Here is a 23981-nt window from a genome sequence, read left to right as displayed (position 1 = left end):
AACTCGGTCCCTCATAATTATAATCCAAATGTCGCTCTCTGTGCTGCACATTTTCCGGAGGAAAGCTTCCTCAATCTATGCGAGTTCAATGCAGGATTCGCACAACGGCTTGTCCTGAAAGATGGAGCAGTTCCAACTTTAAAAACAGAAGCTGTTGTTTACGAGCCACAACCTGTAAGTATGATTTTTTCGTTGATGTGTTTTCCTGTAATAGTTTGTATTGTTAATTGTACGTTGTAGCAAGGAAGTAAACGAAGGACAACGCTGTTTGGCTCCACAAACTAGTTTGTTAAATGCTAATTCATACTTATCCGACAAACACATAGGCCTACAAACTTCTGTTTAATATCACCAGCGCAGCGAACTTGGAATGTTTGTGGTTGTTGTCGTCTATGTGATCAGTGTAAATTATTCTTTGATTATAGCTTTTATGTATTGTTTATCTACATGCTTGTTTATCTACTGGCATGCTAAACATGGTTTTGTGTTTGATTTGGCTACTGTTGTAAAGCCAATGTTTAGTGTTCATGGAACCCGGAAATTATCCGACCGTTTTTACAAGGAGGGACCGAGCAGAGTAGAATAATGGATAAATATGTGAAAAATAATGCAAATTTTTAAAAATGAAGCATGAACACATGTACAGTGCACCCCACAAACACAATCAAGCCTTCGAAAAAAGGTGTTTTACCACCCCTTTAAATTGATTTTACAGTGCTTTTTTATCTTTATAAATAGCTTTATAAAATAAATAATATTTTAAATAAATAAAAAATTCAATAGAGAAATATGCAATAATGAGAAAAACAAAGTGATACTTTTAAATATAAAACTAAAGCCACAAGTAGTTGGCGGTAAGACACTGTCTTAATGAGTGAGCCATCGAGTCATTCATTCATTCAGTAATGAAGAAAGGGGTGGTATTTACAAATGGGTCATTGAATCATTGATTCTCACAATTTGTTCAAAGTCACAGATTTGTTCAAGAAACACCGCTGTGTGTTGCACTTCTGCTGTGGCTTCTGTTGGCCCTTCTCGAGCACAGGGACGAAGCAATTGGCCCCTTCCTGCTCCACTTAACCCCATAACACAGCTCTTCACACGGCTGTACCTCATAATGCAATGTCCACCTCCCTTAAAGGGGAAATGAAACGTCCATGTTTTGGCACTGGCAGTAGCTACATATATTAGAAAAATCACCTTGCCAAAAATTTTATTCTAAAAAGTTGTTAAAACCACAGATATGACAAAATTATTTTCGTAATAATAAGATAGGCGACCAGAGTCTGGCTTATATCGCACAGGGCCTGTACCAGTTCAAGTCTCTGTCGCTGTGCTCATGCCACATCAGTGACGATGGCATCAACAGGACGGTGGCCAAATGCACGAGCTGAGGATGCTGAACATCGGTCAGTGCGTGCGGATTACAGACAAAGGACTGGAGCTGATCGCAGACCACTTAACGCAACTGACCGGCATCGATCTGTATGGATGTACGAAAATCACTAAGAGGGGACTGGAGAGGATCAGTCCAAATTACAAACTAAGCCTTGCATGTACTATAGGCCTACCTGATATATATTTAACTGAAACAATATTGAATCGAATTTAATCACAAGCTAATGGATCGAAATCAAATCAAAATTTGTTGTTATCAAATGTTTTGACAATCACAATACACTTTTTGTGTTGTTGTTTTTATTAATTTATTTTATTTATTCATTTACAAACAAATAATAGATTGATGAGGCCGAAGATTGAGATTTAGATTTACCCAAGTATACTTTAGAGCCAGCAAAAAAATATCATACATCACAACAAATGCCGTTAGAAGCTCCGGCTGTCATGAAAACATTCAGTGTCCTGAAACGCATGCTTAGGCTGCCTGAAATACAAGCTCTTTCAACACTATTGGACAATAAGAAATCACTTTGATGGGACAGTTCGTGTTAGATTTTGTTGCTGGTGTGAAATATGTGAGTCTGGAAAACAGTTTAAGATTTCAGGAATAGGACTTGGGCTGCGTTTCTAATCGCATATCGTGATAGGAACTACATTTGTTTTAAAACTTGCTTCACAACTGTTAAAAAAGACAGTTCTATATAGTATGAATGTGTGTAATATAAATTAAATTCGGACACGCTACTTCTGCCATGTTTTCACTGTCATGTGACCTACAGCATCAGTTGTCACTTCACTGCCGATCACAACTCCACTCCTGTGGCCTCATGGGATATTGCCGATTAGATGCCCAATTCAGCATTCAGCAGTCATTCTTGGTTTTTGCCTACTGTTTTATGAACACTATGAATTCGGGCATACTAGGTTCATATAATGATAAAAGGGGCGGAGCAAGAACACATCAAGGAATTTGAACTGTACTTAGCTAGATGTGGACTTTGGATTGGAACAATACTTGTATCACACAAGTAGCCTTTCAGACAACAAAGTTTCACATTCTTAAAAACACAATAAAACAAAACAACGGAACAAAATAAAGTGCAATATTAATAGACACAACAATACAATGTTAGGATACGACAAAAAATGAGTTTTTTGAGTTTATGATTAATGGGTACATGATTGTATAGATTTTAGCCATAATTTTATTTTATATTTAAAACAAGTAAATGTACTGATGTCTCTAATCTCGTTTGGGACTGAGTTCCAGTACTTAGAGGCTCTGATAGAGAAGGCTGATCTGCCAAACTCAGTATGTCTGTGCTGTACGGCACAGTGACCTCTACTGGTCGCCCTGGTTGTTCTCTGACTATCTGTGAGCAATAATATGAACTCCTCTAATGGGGGTGCAGACAGATTATTAATTACTCTGTACACTAAACAAACATTGGCAAAGCGCATAAAATTTTCAAAAGTCAAGAGTTTGTGCTTTTAAATGATGATATTGCAGTAGTGATAACCTGATGGCTTTTTATCTAATACTTTGAGAGTTTGTTTATATAGCGTTTGTAGTGGAGCAAGTATTGTTTTTCCGGTTTGTGACCAACTTGTGATGCAGTATGTAAAATGTGAGAAAATCATTGAGTGCATGTACAATTTGGCAGCATCTAGAGGTAACTGATTACGAATGTGTCTAAAATTTCTTAAATTAAATTTAACAGTATTACAAACCTGCTTTATATGTTTCTTAAAAGAGAACTGTGAATCAAGAGTAACTCCCAGATATTTAAAGTGTGACACAATCTGGATTTTTTTCCTCATTTACAACGACATCTGGCTGATTTTAATTTTTCCTTATATAAAAATACATACATGCAGTTTTACTGACGTTAAGTGTCATGCAAGACTCAGAGAGCCAGGTGGCAATTTATGCCATTGCTGCTGTTAATTTGGGTTTTAACAAGGGTTTTGGAAAAAATGAGGTCAAACAATCCCTAATTTGAGTGGATCCTAATTGCTAGACCATATAACTAGTTTAGCAAATTCTCAGAATTGCAGGGCAAATTCCAAAAAGTACAGGGCCTTGTGGCGCAACGGTAGCGCGTCTGACTCCAGATCAGATGGTTGCGTGTCGAGGTCAAGCAATCCCTAATTTGACCACAAGTATTTTATAAAATTCATGGATCCTTATTGCTAGACCATATAACTAGTTTAGCAAGTTCACAGAAATGCTGGGCCTCGTGGTGCAATGGTAGCGCGTCTGACTCCAGATTAGAAGGTAGCGTGTTCAAATCACGTCGAGGTCAAACAAGCCCTAATTTGACCATAAGTCTTTTATAAAATTCATGAATCCTTATTGCTAGACCATATACCTAGCTCACAGAAGTGCAGGGCAAACTCTCAGTAGGACAGGGCCTCGTGGCGCAACGGTAGCGCGTCTGACTCCAGATCAGAAGGTTGCGTGTTCAAATCACGTCGAGGTCAAACAAGCCCTAATGTGACCATAAGCCTTTTATAAAATTCATGAATCCTTATTGCTAGACCATATACCTAGCTCACAGAAGTGCAGGGCAAACTCTCAGAAGGGCAGGGCCTCGTGGCGCAACGGTAGCGCGTCTGACTCCAGATCAGAAGGTTGCGTGTTCAAATCACGTCGAGGTCAAACAAGCCCTAATTTGACCATAAGTCTTTTATAAAATTCATGAATCCTTATTGCTAGACCATATACCTAGCTCACAGAAGTGCAGGGCAAACTCTCAGTAGGACAGGGCCTCGTGGCGCAACGGTAGCGCGTCTGACTCCAGATCAGAAGGTTGCGTGTTCAAATCACGTTGAGGTCAAACAAGCCCTAATGTGACCATAAGTCTTTTATAAAATTCATGAATCCTTATTGCTAGACCATATACCTAGCTCACAGAAGTGCAGGGCAAACTCTCAGAAGGGCAGGGCCTCGTGGCGCAACGGTAGCGCGTCTGACTCCAGATCAGAAGGTTGCGTGTTCAAATCACGTCGAGGTCAAGCAATCCCTAATTTGACCATAAGCCTTTTATAAAATTCATGAATCCTTATTGCTAGACCATATACCTAGCTCACAGAAGTGCAGGGCAAACTCTCAGAAGGGCAGGGCCTCGTGGCGCAATGGTAGCGCGTCTGACTCCAGATCAGAAGGTTGCGTGTTCAAATCACGTCGAGGTCAAGCAATCCCTAATTTGACCATAAGTCTTTTATAAAATTCATGAATCCTTATTGCTAGACCATATACCTAGCTCACAGAAGTGCAGGGCAAACTCTCAGAAGAGCAGGGCCTCGTGGCGCAACGGTAGCGCGTCTGACTCCAGATCAGAAGGTTGCGTGTTCAAATCACGTCGAGGTCAAACAAGCCCTAATGTGACCATAAGTCTTTTATAAAATTCATGAATCCTTATTGCTAGACCATATACCTAGCTCACAGAAGTGCAGGGCAAACTCTCAGAAGGGCAGGGCCTCGTGGCGCAACGGTAGCGCGTCTGACTCCAGATCAGAAGGTTGCGTGTTCAAATCACGTTGAGGTCAAACAAGCCCTAATGTGACCATAAGCCTTTTATAAAATTCATGAATCCTTATTGCTAGACCATATACCTAGCTCACAGAAGTGCAGGGCAAACTCTCAGAAGAGCAGGGCCTCGTGGCGCAACGGTAGCGCGTCTGACTCCAGATCAGAAGGTTGCGTGTTCAAATCACGTCGAGGTCAAGCAATCCCTAATTTGACCATAAGTCTTTTATAAAATTCATGAATCCTTATTGCTAGACCATATACCTAGCTCACAGAAGTGCAGGGCAAACTCTCAGAAGAGCAGGGCCTCGTGGCGCAACGGTAGCGCGTCTGACTCCAGATCAGAAGGTTGCGTGTTCAAATCACGTCGAGGTCAAACAAGCCCTAATGTGACCATAAGTCTTTTATAAAATTCATGAATCCTTATTGCTAGACCATATACCTAGCTCACAGAAGTGCAGGGCAAACTCTCAGTAGGACAGGGCCTCGTGGCGCAACGGTAGCGCGTCTGACTCCAGATCAGAAGGTTGCGTGTTCAAATCACGTCGAGGTCAAACAAGCCCTAATGTGACCATAAGCCTTTTATAAAATTCATGAATCCTTATTGCTAGACCATATACCTAGCTCACAGAAGTGCAGGGCAAACTCTCAGAAGGGCAGGGCCTCGTGGCGCAACGGTACCATATACCTAGCTCAGCAAATTCACACAAGTGAAGGGCAAACTCCCAGCAATGAAGGACCTTGTGGCGCAACGGTAGCGCGTCTGACTCCAGATCAGAAGGTTGCGTGTTCAAATTACGTCGAGGTCAAACAATCCCTAATTTGACCACAAGTATTTTATAAAATTCATGAATCCTTATTGCTAGACCATATACCTAGCTCAGCAAATTCACAGAAGTGCAGGGCCTTGTGGCGCAACGGTAGCGTGTCTGAGGCCCCGTCCACACTACTGCGTTTTCGTTTAGAAACGGAGAATTAAAACGAATACGATCTCCGTCCACACCAGCGTTTTAGCTGCATTTTAGAATTGATCTCCGTCCACATTAAAACGACTGAAAACGCGGATCACGTGACCATTCACCGACACTGGGCATGCACGTGCCGATGTAAACACAACGGTAGCGCGTCTGACTCCAGATCAGAAGGTTGCGTGTTCAAATCACGTCGAGGTCAAACAAGCCCTAATGTGACCATAAGCCTTTTATAAAATTCATGAATCCTTATTGCTAGACCATATACCTAGCTCACAGAAGTGCAGGGCAAACTCTCAGAAGGGCAGGGCCTCGTGGCGCAATGGTAGCGCGTCTGACTCCAGATCAGAAGGTTGCGTGTTCAAATCACGTCGAGGTCAAACAAGCCCTGATGTGACCATAAGTCTTTTATAAAATTCATGAATCCTTATTGCTAGACCATATACCTAGCTCACAGAAGTGCAGGGCAAACTCTCAGTAGGACAGGGCCTCGTGGCGCAACGGTAGCGCGTCTGACTCCAGATCAGAAGGTTGCGTGTTCAAATCACGTCGAGGTCAAACAAGCCCTGATGTGACCATAAGTCTTTTATAAAATTCATGAATCCTTATTGCTAGACCATATACCTAGCTCAGAAGTGCAGGGCAAACTCTCAGAAGGGCAGGGCCTCGTGGCGCAACGGTAGCGCGTCTGACTCCAGATCAGAAGGTTGCGTGTTCAAATCACGTCGAGGTCAAGCAATCCCTAATTTGACCACAAGTATTTTATAAAATTCATGAATCCTTACTGCTAGACCATATACCTAGCTCAGCAAATTCACACAAGTGAAGGGCAAACTCCCAGCAATGAAGGACCTTGTGGCGCAACGGTAGCGCGTCTGACTCCAGATCAGAAGGTTGCGTGTTCAAATTACGTCGAGGTCAAACAATCCCTAATTTGACCACAAGTATTTTATAAAATTCATGAATCCTTATTGCTAGACCATATACCTAGCTCAGCAAATTCACAGAAGTGCAGGGCCTTGTGGCGCAACGGTAGCGTGTCTGAGGCCCCGTCCACACTACTGCGTTTTCGTTTAGAAACGGAGAATTAAAACGAATACGATCTCCGTCCACACCAGCGTTTTAGCTGCATTTTAGAATTGATCTCCTTCCACATTAAAACGACTGAAAACGCGGATCACGTGACCATTCACCGACACTGGGCATGCACGTGCCGATGTAAACACAACTTCATTGATAAAATTATCCCACCATGCGCTGGTTCTTCCCGGGTTAACCCAAAACCGACACTCCATGTACGGTTGATACCGCCGCTGCACACAGGAATTGTCACAGATCGCTCGAGTGATAGCTTGCCTCCGGCGCATGTAGGCAGTAATAGCATTGTAAAATGCAGAATTTACTTGGACAACAGCTGCTAGCAAAGATATACGCCATGACTGATGACACCCAATCATAGAGCCGAACGTGAGCTCTAGTACGTCATCGTTTCTAAAGTCCTCCGTTTTGACCCGTCCACACTAAAACGCCCTCCGGAGTTTCAAAACGAAAAACGGGTCGGCAGCGTTTCTAAACTTCTCCGTTTTGGGTCTCCGTTTTTGCCGTTTTAGTGTGGACGGGAGGTGCAAACGTAGCAAAAGGTCTCCGTTTTTAAACAAAAACGCAGTAGTGTGGACGGGGCCTGACTCCAGATCAGAAGGTTGCGTGTTCAAATCATGTCGAGGTCAAGCAGTCCCTAATTTGACCATAAGTCTTTTATAAAATTCATGAATCCTTACTGCTAGACCATTATACCTAGCTCAGCAAATTCACAGAAGTGCCTAGGGGAGCGCGGGGCACAACCTAACGCGAGGTTAAATGTAACACGGACTTTTTATACAGTTACTTTTTATACAGTCAAGCAGGTTGTGTTTCCGCTCTTTTTCTCTCACTGCCAGAAGACAATATCAATAAAACCAATACAGAGTTCCTTCCAGAGTCAGCAGCCGTCTGCACTTCATTAGAAACTTTGAGGAGAGCAGTCTCAGTAGAATGCATCTCTCTAAAACCAGACTGATACTTATCCAAGAGTTCATTGTTACTTAGAAAAGCTGTCAGCTGCTCAGCTACTACCTTCTACATGACTTTTGAGAGAAAGGGCAGTTTTGATATTGATAAACACAACTTTGGGGTTTCTCTTATTCTGATTTACAAGATCAGAAAAATACATAGATCTGGCCTGCTTCATCATTTCGTTAAGTGATAAAATCAGCTCCTTTAAATGCAGTCTGTGCACTTCCAAGTTAGTGGGTTTCCACAAGCGCTCTACCTTGCGACACTTATTTTCCTGAAGGAAGGAAGGACAAGGATTTTTAGGAGAAGTCCTTTTGTGCTTTACAGGGGCCACTATGTCCAGAACAGACTGACATTAAAATGATTTACAAGGAGTGCTGCATCATTACAATCCTCACTGAACTTGGGCTGAAACAATCCTGAAAAATGTTCAACAACAGTTTTATTTATAATACGCCTTTGGGACACCACTTTATGAGCATTGCTGACCACATTACAAGACACATTAAAATATACACAGCAATGGTCAGTCACATGAACATCCACAACATTCAAGCAGTTTATGTCTAGGCCAAAGGAGAAAACAAGGTCTAAAGTGTGGCCTTTTTTGTTATTTTTATTTTATTTTTAATGTTACTCCATTTTCCTTAAATCATCCTGGCGACCCTCTATTGTAGACCCAGGTTTTGAAAACCTGTCGTTACCCCAGGCTACCCCAGGTTATAAGATCCATTTTGTTCAGTGTGATTTGTAATGACCTTATTGGATTTCTTAAATCGCACAGTCTGTAGCAGGCATAATTAGTAGTGATGTGACATTTGAACCGAGGCGTCGGAGCGTGTGTCGAGAAAAAGTGGGCGTGCCAGATGAAGCCGCGATTCGAGGCTTGTGTCGTTAACGTGAAAATCACGTGACTAATGACAAACGAGGCCTTGGTTTGTGTGGATACGTCATCGGTTCGGTCTGAGTGTCGCTTCCGGATAAAAGGCGATTCGAAACTCGCGCCACCTTGTGGGTGTTGCAGGAGTAGTAGAAGCAGTTGTAGTAGTGTCAGAGAGTCAGAGAGTTAGAAAACTATCATTGTCATTGTCGTTATTGTGTCATATGTGAGGGCTGTATATTATTACATTATCAGGTTAGAATAGTTAGTATATTATTATTATAGTAGGCCTATATTATAGTCTTGTTATATTAATTAGATAAGATTATTTGGATTGCTCTGTATTTTTGGATCTGGACTGGACTGCTTTTTGATTTGGATTGCCCTTTTGGATTTGTTTGCTTTTTGTGACTCTTCCTTTTTCCTGGTAATGGAGCCAGCAAGAAAGAGGGAATCCTCCCCTGTCTGGGCTCAACAGAAGCATCAGTGTCCTCATTTGTACCTCTGCCATTTTTACGTTCCCCTGCATCCTTGTGAAAGGATCTTTTCCCAGGCTAGAGAGATTTTGTCCAAGAAGAGGAATCGTCTAAACCCCAACACACTTGAAATAATTCTGTTTCTCAAAAAAAAAAATCTATTTTTATTTTCCTTCCTTCTGGACTATTCTGTTGCAGTTTACTTTAATCTGTTATCTATAATCTGTTAAATTAATAAATGTACTTTATTACACCCCCTCTAACATAAGCACTGCACTCAACAGTGTCACTGTTGTTGTTCATACTGTCCCTATCCAAACAATTTATGAATAATTAATTAATATGTGTGTGACTCTGGACAAGTAAATTCAGACAGAGAAAGATACATATTTTATATATTATACACAGTAATGGACAAATGTCTGATCATGTCTTTTTATTATTGCAAATGAAAGGTTACAGACATCAACAGTGAGTACAAAATAAAAAAATATTTTTTTATTTATAAAAATGTTTTTATAAAATATACATTTAAATATAAATATATTTACATTACAAATAAATATTTTTATTTATAAAAGCATTTTTATAAAATATATATATATATATATATTTTTTTTTATAAAATGAGGGAGGGAGCGACACTGGTTCAAAATGAATTAATTTGTCTGCTATTTCTTTGCACAGTAGCTAGGTGTCACTAGTGAGCAATGCTGAATGAAGCTTCGAGTAATGAACCTTTAGCTGAAGCAATGGCCTCAGTGGTTCAGAAAGCCTCATTTTGCCATCACTAATAATTAGCAGATAAATCAGAGAGAGGAGAAACAGGTGTAAACCAATAAACACTCACGGTGATTGTGATGGCAAACAGCTGAGCATGAGCGCACGTGCAGAGTGAGGAATTAAAACAAGACAGGAAAGAATGAGAGATCAAACCCGGCTCATGACCGGCATGGGGTTTAAATAACTTACATGGTAGTCAGGTGTTCTAAAATAAGATACCATGTGATTTGCTAGAAATCAGACTATGTTTTTTGTAAACTGCAAATCCTGTTAGACTGGATCAACCTATATTTGCATCTGCTTACAGGAAGAGTTCAAGGCTCTTTAGTTTTGACTTTATACTCATACATCACTCAGATGGTGAACAAAAGCTAAATATGATGTTATACTCTAAAGAAAAATCAAATAATGTTATATACACATGCTCATGCACACCTAAAATTATGAAAATTAATTTATACTATATTTTTCATTCAGGATAAAGAACAGCGTGTAGAATAAAGGAGCATCTCCAAACTTGAAGAGCACATTGATGACTGTCTGACTCTGTTGATCCATTGCTCTGCAGTATGGGTAAGAAAACAAAAATATATGATTATTCACATTACTGAATGAGATTTGTTCTTATTTTGCAGCACATTGATGAATCTGAGAATTGGCTCTTCTGTTTATTCTAGATCCCAATCTGAACATTTTGTTATTTGGAAACTCTGCGGCAGTCCGGTTTCAACATGACAATATTCTACTTGGAGAAATACAAGCAGATATTGGAAATGTAGAAATATCTAGGATCGTTCCTTTGCAAATGAAGATATCAGGACGTCGTGTCTCAGTGATCAACATGATTGGCTTACATGAGACTGCACTTGACCTGGATCCCCTCACTGGTCAACTAGTGAGTGAAAATAAAATAATTTCCTTCATCTTTGTTGTGCGACTGGGTCAGCTAACAGATGCTGATAAGATGGGTATTGAGTGGCTTCAGAGAGTATTTGGTGACAGAGTTCTTCAGTTTGTGATGATTCTCTTCACCTATGAGAGTGAAGAAGAGTCTGACTCTATAATAGATGATCTGAAGAAAAACTCTGCTCTGGAGCGGCTGCTGAAGAAATGCAGTGGAAGATATCATACCTGCAGCAAGAACATGACCAAACAGTCAGAGATGAGAGACCTGATGAGCAGAGTTGAGCATCTGTTTATTGAGAATAACCAGCAGTGCTACACAAGAGAGATGTACAACACTGCGTTAAGAAAGAGAGAAGATGTGCAAGACAGGACATATCAAAGTGGTAAGAACACAGATTTGGTTTCATTGATGTTATGTTGGTTTTCTGACATGTTTATTTGTCCCTGACTCTAACACTTCTATTCATGATTGATTCAAAAGCTAAATGCAGCTTTTAATGAAATAAAAACAAAGAGAATCAAAAACAAAGAAAACCAAAAACTTACAAAATCAATTAAAGGGGTCATATAATGGTACATGCACTTTTACAAGTTGATTGTACTGGAATGTGTGTTGGCAGTGCCTGTACACAACCATCATAAAAGGATAAAAATCCATCCAGTGTTTTTTTTTTAATCTCCTTATATATTTGACACTCTCTGAAATTAAGCCGTTCGACCGTGTGACGTCACACGGTCGGACGCCCCTCCCACGATTGTGATTGACAGCTGCAGCGTTTCAACACAGACAGACCCGCCCTCGCTCATGAGCGAGCTGTCAATCATAGTCCGCGCGTCATTGTTGATACCCTCACTGCGCTGTCTATGAGCATAATGGCGTCTGCGATTGTTCTTTGGTGTAATAAGGAACACAGCAGTCATTTGGATGTTCCTAAATCCGAGCCGTTGAAGATGCAGTGGCTGAGTTTTGTTTTTGAAGCGATATGCCCAAAGGATTGACGCGGGGATTCCCTCACAGGGATTCCCCACGATCGTCTGCGCTTTCCTGTTTGCGTGAATCATTTCACACCAGACAGCTTTACAAACGAGAAAAAACGGATCGGTACCAACGTGTTCCTGCTGAACCTCCAGAAGTGAGTGTGATGTTTTATTAACCTTTATATTAATATTTATATTAATCTTCGCAAATTTGCAAACCTTGCTGCACGCTTCATGATGAATGCATCTTAGGTTTACACTCAGGTACATTACGGCATGTTTTCTATGTACGACGTTCTCAATATAATTCATAATCCCACGTTTATAATGAACAACGCGTGGTTATTGTGTTAGAAACGGTGTACGCACAGAACAGAGGGGCGGGGTGAGCAAAGCTCATTATCATTTAAAGACACATGCACTGAAACGGCGTGCTGAAAACAGAGCTGTTTTTGAGCAGGTGAAATTAGTGTTTTCTTACAATACTAATGAGAATTTTTAATTAAAGTATATTACAAACTTTTAATTTAGACCCTAAATAATCATATTAGCTTGTACAAAAATGGCATTATATGACCCCTTTAACAGACTTGACCAGACAAACATGTTGCATAGTGAAAAGGCTTTAAAAACACAAAGGAACTAATTAAACAGAAAACACTTTGAGATAATTAAACCAAAAAAGGCTACAACAAAAAAAGATACTGCTCAAATATGTTTGTGTTATGTTTTGTTAAATTGAGACTATAAGTCTAAAAAAGTCTGTTACGCTGTGTAGTTCGGTCACTTGCAGGAAGCAGGAATCAAGATTTATTATAATACGACATGCAGAACTTCAGTAGAAAGCCCTACACAACTAATACTGGAACAAAGACTAATTCAAGCTGAGGGCTTATATACACTGCAGACAAAGAGATAAACTATCTAGATAATTATTTGAAACACACCTGAACAGAACTAACAAAATCTATTAGAAACCATAGAAACGAACATGGAGAGAACAGAGGAGAACTAATTAACACCCTGGAAGATTAACAAAGAAACTCAAACACGAACAGAACAGAGAAACAGATCAAAATACAAACTCAAAAAGTGACACCTAAATTACACTACTATTTTTTTTTTTAAAGTTCAAAATTATTTACATGAGATTAAGAAAACTGTAGTCATATCAGTCTTCAACAAAAGAGGGATATGTTGTTTCTTTTTAGAGCACGGATTTGCTTTAACTTTAACAAAAAATGTCAGTTCTATTTTAATATTTCTGTCACCTTTTCTGTTCTGTTACAAGATCAAACCACAATTATTGAAAAGAGTATGGACTACACCTCGACATCAGAGACAAGAGAGAGACATGGGGTAAGTGTCGAGTTAGTGTAAAAAATAGAACAGGAGCAGGGAGTTAGAAAGAATTCCATGAATGTAGACATACAGCCTTACAGAGTGTGGTTCCTTATTATCATTCCTTCCTTATCATAGTTCCCTATCGTCCGGTTACTACGACGTACGTCGTCTGGTGACGGACAAATAGGAATCTCGCTAGAGAGGCCAATCTACTTCGAGTGAAACTAAAACAAGCCAATACACATTGGCGTGTAATCATTTGCATCAGCTGTGCAGCCTCGCAGCGCGGGTATAATAAGCAGCTGGTGATGATTGCACTTCAGCAGTGACGTGCGGTCTGGGTAGGCAAACTAGGCACTGCCTACCCTGCCAAAATTCAAAAATAAAATGGTTTATTAAATAATAAACTTGTATTTGTATTTTTACTGTTTATTCTTGTGATTTATATATGCAATATGTGTGTTATTCCAATTATTTAGACGTTATGATGACAAATGTAGCAGTTACGCATAATCAAATAAAAAACAAATCGTAGAATAAGCAGTGCTTTTACTGTCCATTCATTGCAGACGGCAAGCGAAAAACCCATGTTGCGCATGCGCACTTCGATCCTGTATTCTTTAACATGTACGTCAAAAAGCACAACTCTGCTGTGCCTTTGGACGTAAATATGGTATGCCCGTAACATCTCCGTAACATAGCAGACATGGACCAATTAAAATCAAGATATTACTGGACATTTGCGCAGCTAACGTCATTAACGTTACACACCACAGATAGCCTACATGCCTAATCCCCGCGGCAAATTCAAAGCCAAAATGAAAGCAACGGAGTTAAAAGGCTGTCATCAGAGAGTTAAATGTTTTAAATTGAGAGCCAGAGACTGTGCAAACTGAAGGCCCGTAAAGATGAGTTTTACAAAGCTGCGATCGACGTCTTCATGAGGACATGGCGGCGGATGAATTTGATGTAGGCTACAAATAATCTACCGATTGGTGAGTCAAAAACTATTTTGGGCTTAATATTGAATTGATAAATATGGTTGAATTAATGCAAGCCATTTGACTTCATATTCAATTGAGCGGTGTGTGATTTTACTTTTACTTTTGGCCGCTGTGCAACAATAAGGATTAAGAATGGTTGCATTCTAATGCTGGAGTGGAGTGGACATAAACTACTGTTACTCGCGGTGTGTGCCTGTGCCGCGCTTGTGTGTGTGCGACGTGCGTGTGTGTGTGTGTGTGTGTGTGTGTGTGTGTGTGTGTGTGTGAGAGAGAGAGAGAGAGAGAGACTGAGAGAATACACGCGATATACATCCTGATTTGTACATTTCTTGATATGCCACGCTTGTGCGTAATGTTTACTGTTATTATTAGCCTTTAAACAATAAATCAGGTAATCTTTCATAACTCAGTGCCTAGCCTCTTTAAGACATCACCGCACGTCACTGCACTTCAGCTTTTTGCTTTGGACCCAAGCACTTCGTTGCTTCGACAAAGAGTGTGACTTTATAGAGAAAACAAGCCTTTCTGGATCTCTCCTTCCCGGTGCGGGTGTCACAGCACAGCAGCGTGAACAGTCTTTCTCTTCTCTGTCTTTTTTCTTTTTTGTATGTATTGATTAAAAAAAAAAAAAAATGTGCCATCAGAGCGCTCAAAAGCTGTTTTTACAGCTGGTAAGACCTGCCAGTGAGAGAGAGAGACAGCGCACAGACAGGTGTACATTCCTGTCTGTGTTCGCAGTGACTGTTCCCCTGCATGTTTCAGCACCAGTGAGAGCAGTCCCTAAAAGAGCTTACACAGATAGAACACGTCTTTTTAAAGATGACTTTCTATCTGTGTGTTTCTGGATGCGGTCGTTACCTGGGCTCGCAGGATGGTCACGATCGCTGCCTTGTGTGTCTGGGCATTAAACATGCTGAGGCAGCTTTTGTGGATGAGTCATGTACCCATTGTGGGAAGATGACCATCGCGGAGCTGCGGTCGAGACTCTCGTTCCTGCAAAGGGGCGGAGTCCCCGTTCCTCTGTCTCGATCCAATCCTCCTCAGAGGGTTGCTTCGGGCAGTGACATGGGAGACCTGAGGATTACGGTGAGCTTGTCTCCTTAGGGGAACCAACCCCAGAGGAGCCCACACCCCTCTCACACTCCGCAGCCAGTAGAGCCTCCACTGAAGAAAGCTGGACCATCCTCGCAGTGTGTACCGGTTGTCTCCTTTGGGGCTCCCCGCGAAGACCAAATGTCGATCGCTGCATCGGAGGGTGGGTCAGACTTATCCGCGGATGACGACTCGGCGCCGCTACCTCCTTCGGGTGCTGCTGCCTCCACCCCACCGCCTACGGCTCCTCTGGCTCGCCTCAGGTTGGGACCATCAGGCTTGGCCATGCGATTCAGTTCGCCCGGCATCCCCCCAAGTTCCGGGCCATCCACTCCACTACAGTGAGAGCAGCCGATGCCCATGTTTTGCGCGCTGAGATCAGAGTTCTACTGGCGAAGGACGCGATAGAGCCGGTCCTTCCAGCCGATATGAGGTCAGGGCACTACAGTCCCTACTTCATTGTACCCAAGAAAGGTGGTGGGTTACGACCGATCCCCAACTGAATTGGCACATCAACTGCCTCGAGTTGCTAGCAGTACATCTCGCTCTGAGCTGCTTAAAGAGCCCGCTACAGGGCAGAGGCGTGCTAGTCCACACAGACAGAGACAATTTATATAAGAGACATGCCACTTCCTCAATCCTCAATACAACTATATAAGGAAAACCCGTAACGGAAAAGATGGTGGTTATATGCACATGTCCCGCCCCTCCCGCTGGAAAGCCAATCATCTGCTTTTAACAGTCAGCAACTGACCACTAAGGAGCGAATGTACAGTGACGTGACAACACCGGCATCCTGGATAGAGACGTAAATGAAGTTGGTGTCGTGAACGTAAACCCTTGCGCATGTGTAGTAAAAGTATAACCTGTGGGGAAAAGGACGTTTTAAACCTTATTTTTGGGCAAAGTCATCAAACTTTTTCAGCGATTTTTATCATATTTTACTGCTGTTTCTATACATGCAGTTTTTATGTCCCGGTGACCAGTGAAAGTGCAGTTCTGACTCTCTGCCCATTCATTTAGATAGGAGCCTGGTCTTGTTAGTCCGAAATAGCTGCCCGGAGGCGTTGCCAAGATGGCGGCCGAGTGGCACGACTTGCCTAAAAGGACTTTGACACAGACAACACTGCGACTACTGTGTACATCAACCGTCAAGGTGGTCTACGCTGCCGTCGCATGTCACAACTCGCCCGCCATCTCCTCCTCTGGAGTCAGAAGCATCTGAGGTCGCTTCGAGCCATATATGTCCCCGGTGTGCTCAACCGTGTAGCCTACGATCTGTCACGAGCTGTGCTGCCGGGAGAATGGCGACTCCACCCCCAGGCAGTTCCCCTGATCTGAAGAGAGTTCGGGGAGGCTCAGGTTGACCTGTTTGCCTCCTTAGAGACCTCCCTCTGCCAGTTGTTTTACTCCCTGTTTGAAGGAACACTCGGCACGGATGCACTGGCACACAGCTGGCCCCGGGGGTTGGAGTGAAGACTGTCTCCCTCCACCCTCAAAGTACATGCTGCCGCTATTTCAGTATATCATGACCACATAGATGGTAAAACAGTTGGAAAGCACGACCTGGTCGTCAGGTTCCTTATTGGGGCGAGACGTTTAAATCCTCCTTGTCACCCATCCATACCCTCTTGGGACCTTTCCCTGGTGCTTTGAGCACTTCAGGATGCTCCCTTTGAGCCTTTGCAGTCAGCAGATTTAAAGCTTCTCTCCTTGAAGACTTTGCTGCTGATTGCACTGGCCTCGATCAAGAGGGTAGGGGACCTGCAAGCAGTTTCGGTTGACGAATCGTGACTAGAGTTCGGGCCGGTTGACAACCATGTTGTCCAGACCCCGGACCCTGGCCTGGCTATCTGCCCAAGGTTCCTACCACTCCCTTTAGAGATCAGGTAGTGAACCTGCAAGTGCTGCCCCTGGAGGAGGCAGACCCAGCCCTGGCTTTGCTCTGTCTCGTTCGCGCTCTGCGTATGTACGTGGACAGAACTCAAAACGTCAGGACCTCAGACCAGCTCTTTGTCTGTTACGGAGGCCAGCAGAAAGGGAAGGCTGTCTCCAAGCAGAGAATGGCCCACTGGATAGTGGATGTCATCGCCTTGGCTTACCAAGCCTAAGGCGTGCCCTGCCCACTCAGGTTGTATGCACACTTCATGAGAGGCGTTGCATCCTCCTGGGAGCTGGCACGTGGCTCCTCGCTAACAGATACCTGTAGAGCTGCGGGCTGGGCGACACCTAACACATTCGCTAGATACTATAGCCTACGTGTAGAGACCGTGTCCTCCCGTGTTCTCACCCTAAACGGGTAGAAGCACTATGAGTATCAGCTCTGTCGGCAATGACTTTCAAAAGAAAAATAGAGCCATTTGAGTTTTTGTCCCATACAAGCCTGTAGTTTTTGGTGGCTTTATAATTCATTTGATCATTCATTTTTATGTTGCCAATTTATTATTTTTGGGATGCTTATGTATAATATTAAAATTATCATTTTTGTAAGGATTTATACCAAACAAAAAATGTTTTCTTGAATCTGTAGAATATGATATGTGAGCAGGACATCTCTGCAGCACAACAATAATGTAAAATGGTATACATTATTGTTTCTGATTTCTATAACAAACTCACCTCTGCTGCAATCCTTTCACGGTAGCTTAGTCCTCTATCACTAGCCCGCTGCTAGATTTGTAAATCGGGTTGGTCCAGTCCGAGATCCTTTATCCTTTTGTTTTCTTCCAGCGAAGGCCTTGTGAAAGGGTTTTTTTGTAAATCAGTGACAGAATTTGATTTTACTGCTGCCATTATCTACCTCTATTATCTGCCTCTCTACAAAAGTGATCAGCTTAGCAAGGTTTTGGTGGAGTCGAAGTGACGGTGTCGCCTGCGCACTCGCAGAAGTGGCCAAGAGCGTAACGTTGAATGACAGGTGACGAGAACCAATCAGATTGGATCAAATACCATGTATCCAATTCCGAATCGCCAGGGACGCTGCGACCTGCGTCCAGAGGAGAATCTTTAAGAAACCAATTAGAGACCAGCTTCAGGTCACATGCTGCCCGAAAATTTAAGGACTCAGATAGACATCCATTTGTCTTGCCCATGAAACCGCATGAAACATATTGAAAAACATAGAAAATAGTTATCGCCAGTTTTTATTAAACGCTGAGGCTCTTGCTACCAGCCGGCACGTATGAGTAAACTATTTTATTTCTATTTCATTTTTATATCATTATTGTATACATGTATATTTCTGGAATTTTGATGGGGGCTTCGCCCCAACGCCCTCTATTGACAAGCCGTCCCTGCATCTCACAAGTTATTTTGGCAAAAACAACATGTAACCAAATTCAAGGTTATTTTGGCTAGAGGTGGGTTACTCATAGCCAGGCTATATCGGGTCTATAGTTAACCTACAGTAGATGGTGAAATGACGACTATTACTTGATGGAAAAGGTTCATCTTTATTTCAGTTCATTGTAAATTGTTTTAAGCTAACTGCCTTGTTTTGTATATTTTTCAGGGAGAGAAGCGATCAATAGATGGTGCAAGATTGGATGAAAAAGGAATCGAAAGGGGGGATAAAATAGAGCATCTATTTCATAGGCTTCATCCTGATAAAAGGCACCCCTTTAAACTAAGAGCTGCGGATGTTCTTCAACTAACTAAATATTCATTACAGTCCCATGAGCCTTGTTCTGAGGAGAACCTCATTCAGACTTTCCTACAAAAACTACTGATGATGAACTACAGAGCAAGATACATTAAAACTATAGATAAGCAGCATGACGGACAACAAAAAAACAATGATTTATCTGAAGATGAGGGTGATGTCGATATATTCAGTGAAACATCTCGGTTTCCTGAAGAAGCCAACAGAAAAGATGCTATTCACCCGATGGATGTCCAGATGGCCGTGTTTCATCATGCTGATGGGTTCCTGAAGCAGTTGATGGTGACTAAACTGTCTCAGTGTCAGTACGCTCTGCCTCTGCTTTTTCCTGATCCATTCACACAAGAGATTGAGTTTCCTCTCTGGACATTCAAACAAATCAACAAGAGCTGGAAGATGAGGAACACGCACAATGAAATCACCAGTAAAATCCAGCCAGTCTGGAAGGCAGAAACACCTATGGTGTCTTTCTTCAAGTTTGGCTCATTGTCCTTATCCAAATCTCAGCTGATGAACAGTCTGATCAACGAGAAACACAACACATTCTTCCACAGGAACTGTCCAGGCAGCAGCAGAACCAGAGTACTGATGGATGGAGTGGTGGAGATCGCCTGGTACTGCCCTTCTGGGAAAGACACAGATAATTTTACTCAATGTGTTGCGTTCTGTAACCTTCACGGTGATGCAGGAGCCAACGAGAAACAGTTGCAGATCCTCACTGAAATGTCCTCGGTCAATGTTGTTATCCTACCACGACTTGACAAGAATGACAAGAGTGGAGTACAGATCCAAAAGCTGTACAAGGACAGAAAGCCACTCATTTGTCTTTGTACTGAGGAAGAATATATTGTAACTAAAATAAGGAAAGGGAAATACAAAATTGGACTTAATAACAGAAATCAATCAGATGTATCTGAAGAACTCATTCAAACAATAAATCGATTTCTCTCATCCTCATCGTCAGAACCATATTTTATTTTCAGACTTGAAGATGTGTCCAAACACTCAGGTGTCAGAGTAGATGAGGATCATGACAATGACTGCAGAAGAGGGAAAGAAGCAGCCCAGCAGATGATGGGTTTACTGGAGAAAAAAGATCTGACAGAAATCAAAGAATTATTTCTGCCCTGTCAGGGGAAACTGTGGCATCAGTGGTGTGAAAAAAAACAAAGAACTACATCGATCTCAGGGGAATGAAATAGACGTGGAAACAAAACAGAAAACAGATATGAAGATAATCCGTGCACAGCAGCATGTGCTGAACATTGGTGACTTCATGAAGTTATTTATTACAGAAATGAATTCACAATCTCCAGATGAGAAGACATTTTTTCTGAAATGGCTCGCAATCCTCCTGGATGAATATACCTCAGCTGACCTTTCTGCTCTACATTATAAGTATAATGAAAAATGGTCAAAAGTCAGAGCTGAGCAACAGATGACCAATGAACATGCAGAACTTGATAGAATATCAAAAGAACTTCAAGCTGCAACCTTTGGCTTGGAGCACATCCTGAGAGAGATCGGTCAGATCTATGAATCATGTAAATCAGTGAATAGTAACAAGAAAGGCCTGCTGTGCAATTTCTCTTCTCTCCCGAGTCTTGCCGCAGACATGATGATCTCTGGATTTCCGCTGGAGCTGATGGATGGAGATGCTGCTCATGTTCCTGTGGTCTGGGTTACTGCTGTTCTACATGAACTCATCAAGAAACTGGGAGACAAGAGAGTCTTTGTGCTGTCAGTTTTAGGGATTCAGAGCTCAGGGAAATCCACTATGCTGAACGCCATGTTTGGACTGCAGTTTGCCGTCAGCGCTGGCAGGTGCACCAGAGGAGCTTTCATGCAGCTGATCAGAGTGTCAGAGGAGATGAAGACAGAAAAACAGCTGAAGTTTGACTATATTCTGGTTGTTGATACTGAGGGGCTTCGTGCTCTAGAACTGTCTGGAAGGTCAACAAGACATCAGGACAATGAAATGGCCACATTTGTTGTTGGTCTTGGTAATATGACACTGATCAATATCTTTGGAGAAAGCCCATCCGAGCTGCAGGACATTCTTCAGATCGTTGTTCAGGCCTTCATGAGGATGAAGAAGGTCAAACTGAATCCCAGCTGTATGTTTGTGCATCAGAACGTTTCAGACATCACAGCTGGAGAGAAGAACATGGAGGGAAGGAGACGGTTGCAGGAGACGCTGGATGAGATGACCAAACTCGCTGCTAAAGATGAAGTCTATGTTGCAGAATGTTTCAATGATATCATCACTTTTGATATACAGAAGGATGTGAAATATTTTGCACAGCTCTGGGAAGGCAGCCCACCGATGGCACCACCAAACCCATCATACTGTGAAAACATCCAAGAGCTAAAGACAACTTTTTTTGACCATGCCTCAAAATCAGATGGGTTAGAGCTGACACAACTAAAAGTTCGTATCAATGATCTCTGGGAGGCTTTATTGAATGAACGATTTGTATTCAGCTTCAAAAATGCTCTAGAAATCGCAACATACCGTAAACTGGAGACAGAATACAGCAAGTGGTCTTGGAGTCTTCGTAGAACCATGCTGGAAATAGAGAACAAACTCTACAACAACATAGAAAATGAAACCATTGATGAGGTGTCAGAAAGTAATCTTCAAGGAAAACTAAAAGTGAAAAGTGAAGAAGTAGAAAAATCAATGTCAGTATTTTTTGAGAAAGACAAAGATAAAGATATACTGATACAGTGGAAAGCATCATTTGACATCAAAATCAAAGAGCTTCAGGAAAACATTGTGAGAGAAACAAAGAGGAAACTAAATGAGATTCTTCAGCAGCGAGGTATGAAGAAAAAGATTGATGCTCAGAGGACACGTTATGAAAATACCCTCTTGGAAAAGAGCAAAGAACTTGCAATAAAACTCAAAGACAAAGCCAATGATGAAACAATCCTGAAAAAAGAGTTTGGAAAGTTTTGGAAAGAGTGTGTCAAGAATATTACCACAGAAACTCCTCCCATCAAAAACATTGATGTATTAAAAGACATGAAACAATTCCTCAGTAACTATAAAAGTGTCCCTGTAAACGCCTGGAAGAAGAGCAGGGATGTTTTCACTGTGAAGCGTTATTCAGATTATATACAGTTAAAGAAATCCAGTAGAATTAAAGGAAATGCTACGCCTGCCTTTAGATCAACTAAACAGAAGTTTCAGGTTGAAACCCAAATTAGAACCCTAGTCAATGAGATTGCTGAGCAAGCAGACAAAACAATCATGTCGTATAACATTGCAAAGATGGGCTACAACAAAACCTACATTCAAGAACTCGCAGATTATATCAAAGCCAGAGTAGAAGATTATGAGCAAGGCTCCAGGGACTTTGTGTTTACGAAGGAATTTTACATGGATTTGGTCATTTCCATCTCTAAGAGAGAAAAAAAGTTAATCACTGACCAGCATACAATGTTTAGGGAAGCCAACGATCCTGTTTTCTACTTTGAAAAGAAGAGCAAAGAGTACTACAGTATTTTCCAGAAATACTGTCAAGGTGCAACATCAGCTGCCATTTTTGCAGAGATCATCTGTCAGAAACTGAAAGAGCCCATTCAAAAGAGTGTCTACAAAGACATTGCCGGAGATTTGACTGATGAAATTAAAACAAACTGTGAATCGTTAAATGGAAACAGATCTAAACTAGAGAAACACATCCTAAAGACTCTGGCCGAAGGGGAGGATTTTGACAAATACATTACCTACATTTACAATCCCAAAGATCACTTCAAGATTTTCATCAAAGATGAAGTCAATCGGTACATAACTGATAACTTCAGAGGCAGTGTTCGGCCTAAGATGAAGGAGAACATTAAACTCCTGCAGCAGAAGATCATGGCAGCGGCTCACAGAGCAACTACACTGGTCAACACGACCAGCGGAGATGTTCAGAAGTGGCTGAATCACTTCACACTGCAGCTCTCAGATGTGCTGATATTCTCTGTAAAGGACCTCAGCGGAGTAAGTCATGATGGTGTTGATGATTTCAATCTTCTAGAAGATGTGATAAGTGAAGAACTTGGTTCAGTATCATCTGAAATTCAAAATAAATTCAGCAAAGAGACATTTCCAGAAAATCTGGAACACAAGGACAGACCAGATGAGATTCTGATTGATCATCTCAGTCAGTGCTGCTGGGTTCAGTGTCCGTTCTGTGCAGCCACTTGCACCGACAGTTTAGAAAACCATACTGGAGATCACAGCGTTCCTTTCCATCGAGTGGATGGACTCACTGGATGTTGTTATGAGGAAACAGAGTGTCTCAGTGCAGATTTTTGCACAACATTAGTGAGAACTGGTAAAATGTTCTATACAGGTCAGTGGATTCCATGTAGAGAATACAGAATTGCAGGAAATGTTTATGCAGAGTGGAGCATCACCCCTGACTTCTCTGAGCTGCCATACTGGAAGTGGTTTGTGTGCAGATTTCAGAAAGATCTGGAAGAATACTTTGAGAAAACATTCCACAGGTGGGATGACATTTCATACGGATGGAGCCAATACTCAAAAGAGCAAGCCATCGAGAGTTTGGATGATTACATCTAATGACAAATGAAAATGAGTCATGTATAGGTCTCTAATTCATTGACCACAGTTTGAAATGAGTTTCTGAAATTATTTTTTTTCCTGTCTAGAATCTTCTGGGTTTTTTCGTCCTATAAATTACATTCAATATGACACTTACAGTAGAAAGTAGTTCAAAAATAATTATGTTAGCTATTAAGCTATTATCAAAGATTGAAACAAAAAATATTAAGGTTTGTTAATAAGAAATTAAAAGTTTTGTATTTTATGAGTGAATAAAATATAGGTGGGTGACTATATCTAATATTGTGTTCTCGTATTTAGAATATGGAAACTTCCTCAG

At 41.6% G+C, this 23981-nt stretch overlaps 1 protein-coding gene across 1 annotated transcript; it reads left to right on the top strand.

Moving 5' to 3' along the window:
* Positions 1 to 1381: 1381 nt before the first annotated feature.
* Positions 1382 to 23659, top strand: LOC308702212 (interferon-induced very large GTPase 1-like; the record flags this gene model as incomplete). Its single annotated transcript, XM_081384877.1, is given in 8 exon segments — positions 1382 to 1493; positions 10773 to 11384; positions 13271 to 13338; positions 15285 to 15413; positions 15477 to 15760; positions 16690 to 16765; positions 18931 to 20238; positions 20240 to 23659. Coding segments are annotated over 8 exon segments (6009 nt in total).
* Positions 23660 to 23981: the final 322 nt, after the last annotated feature.

The sequence above is a fragment of the Scardinius erythrophthalmus genome, assembly GCF_964197995.2.
Source record: "Scardinius erythrophthalmus genome assembly, chromosome: 14".
In the NCBI taxonomy this organism is placed as follows: domain Eukaryota; kingdom Metazoa; phylum Chordata; class Actinopteri; order Cypriniformes; family Leuciscidae; genus Scardinius; species Scardinius erythrophthalmus.
This window is presented reverse-complemented; position numbering and strand designations above follow the sequence as displayed.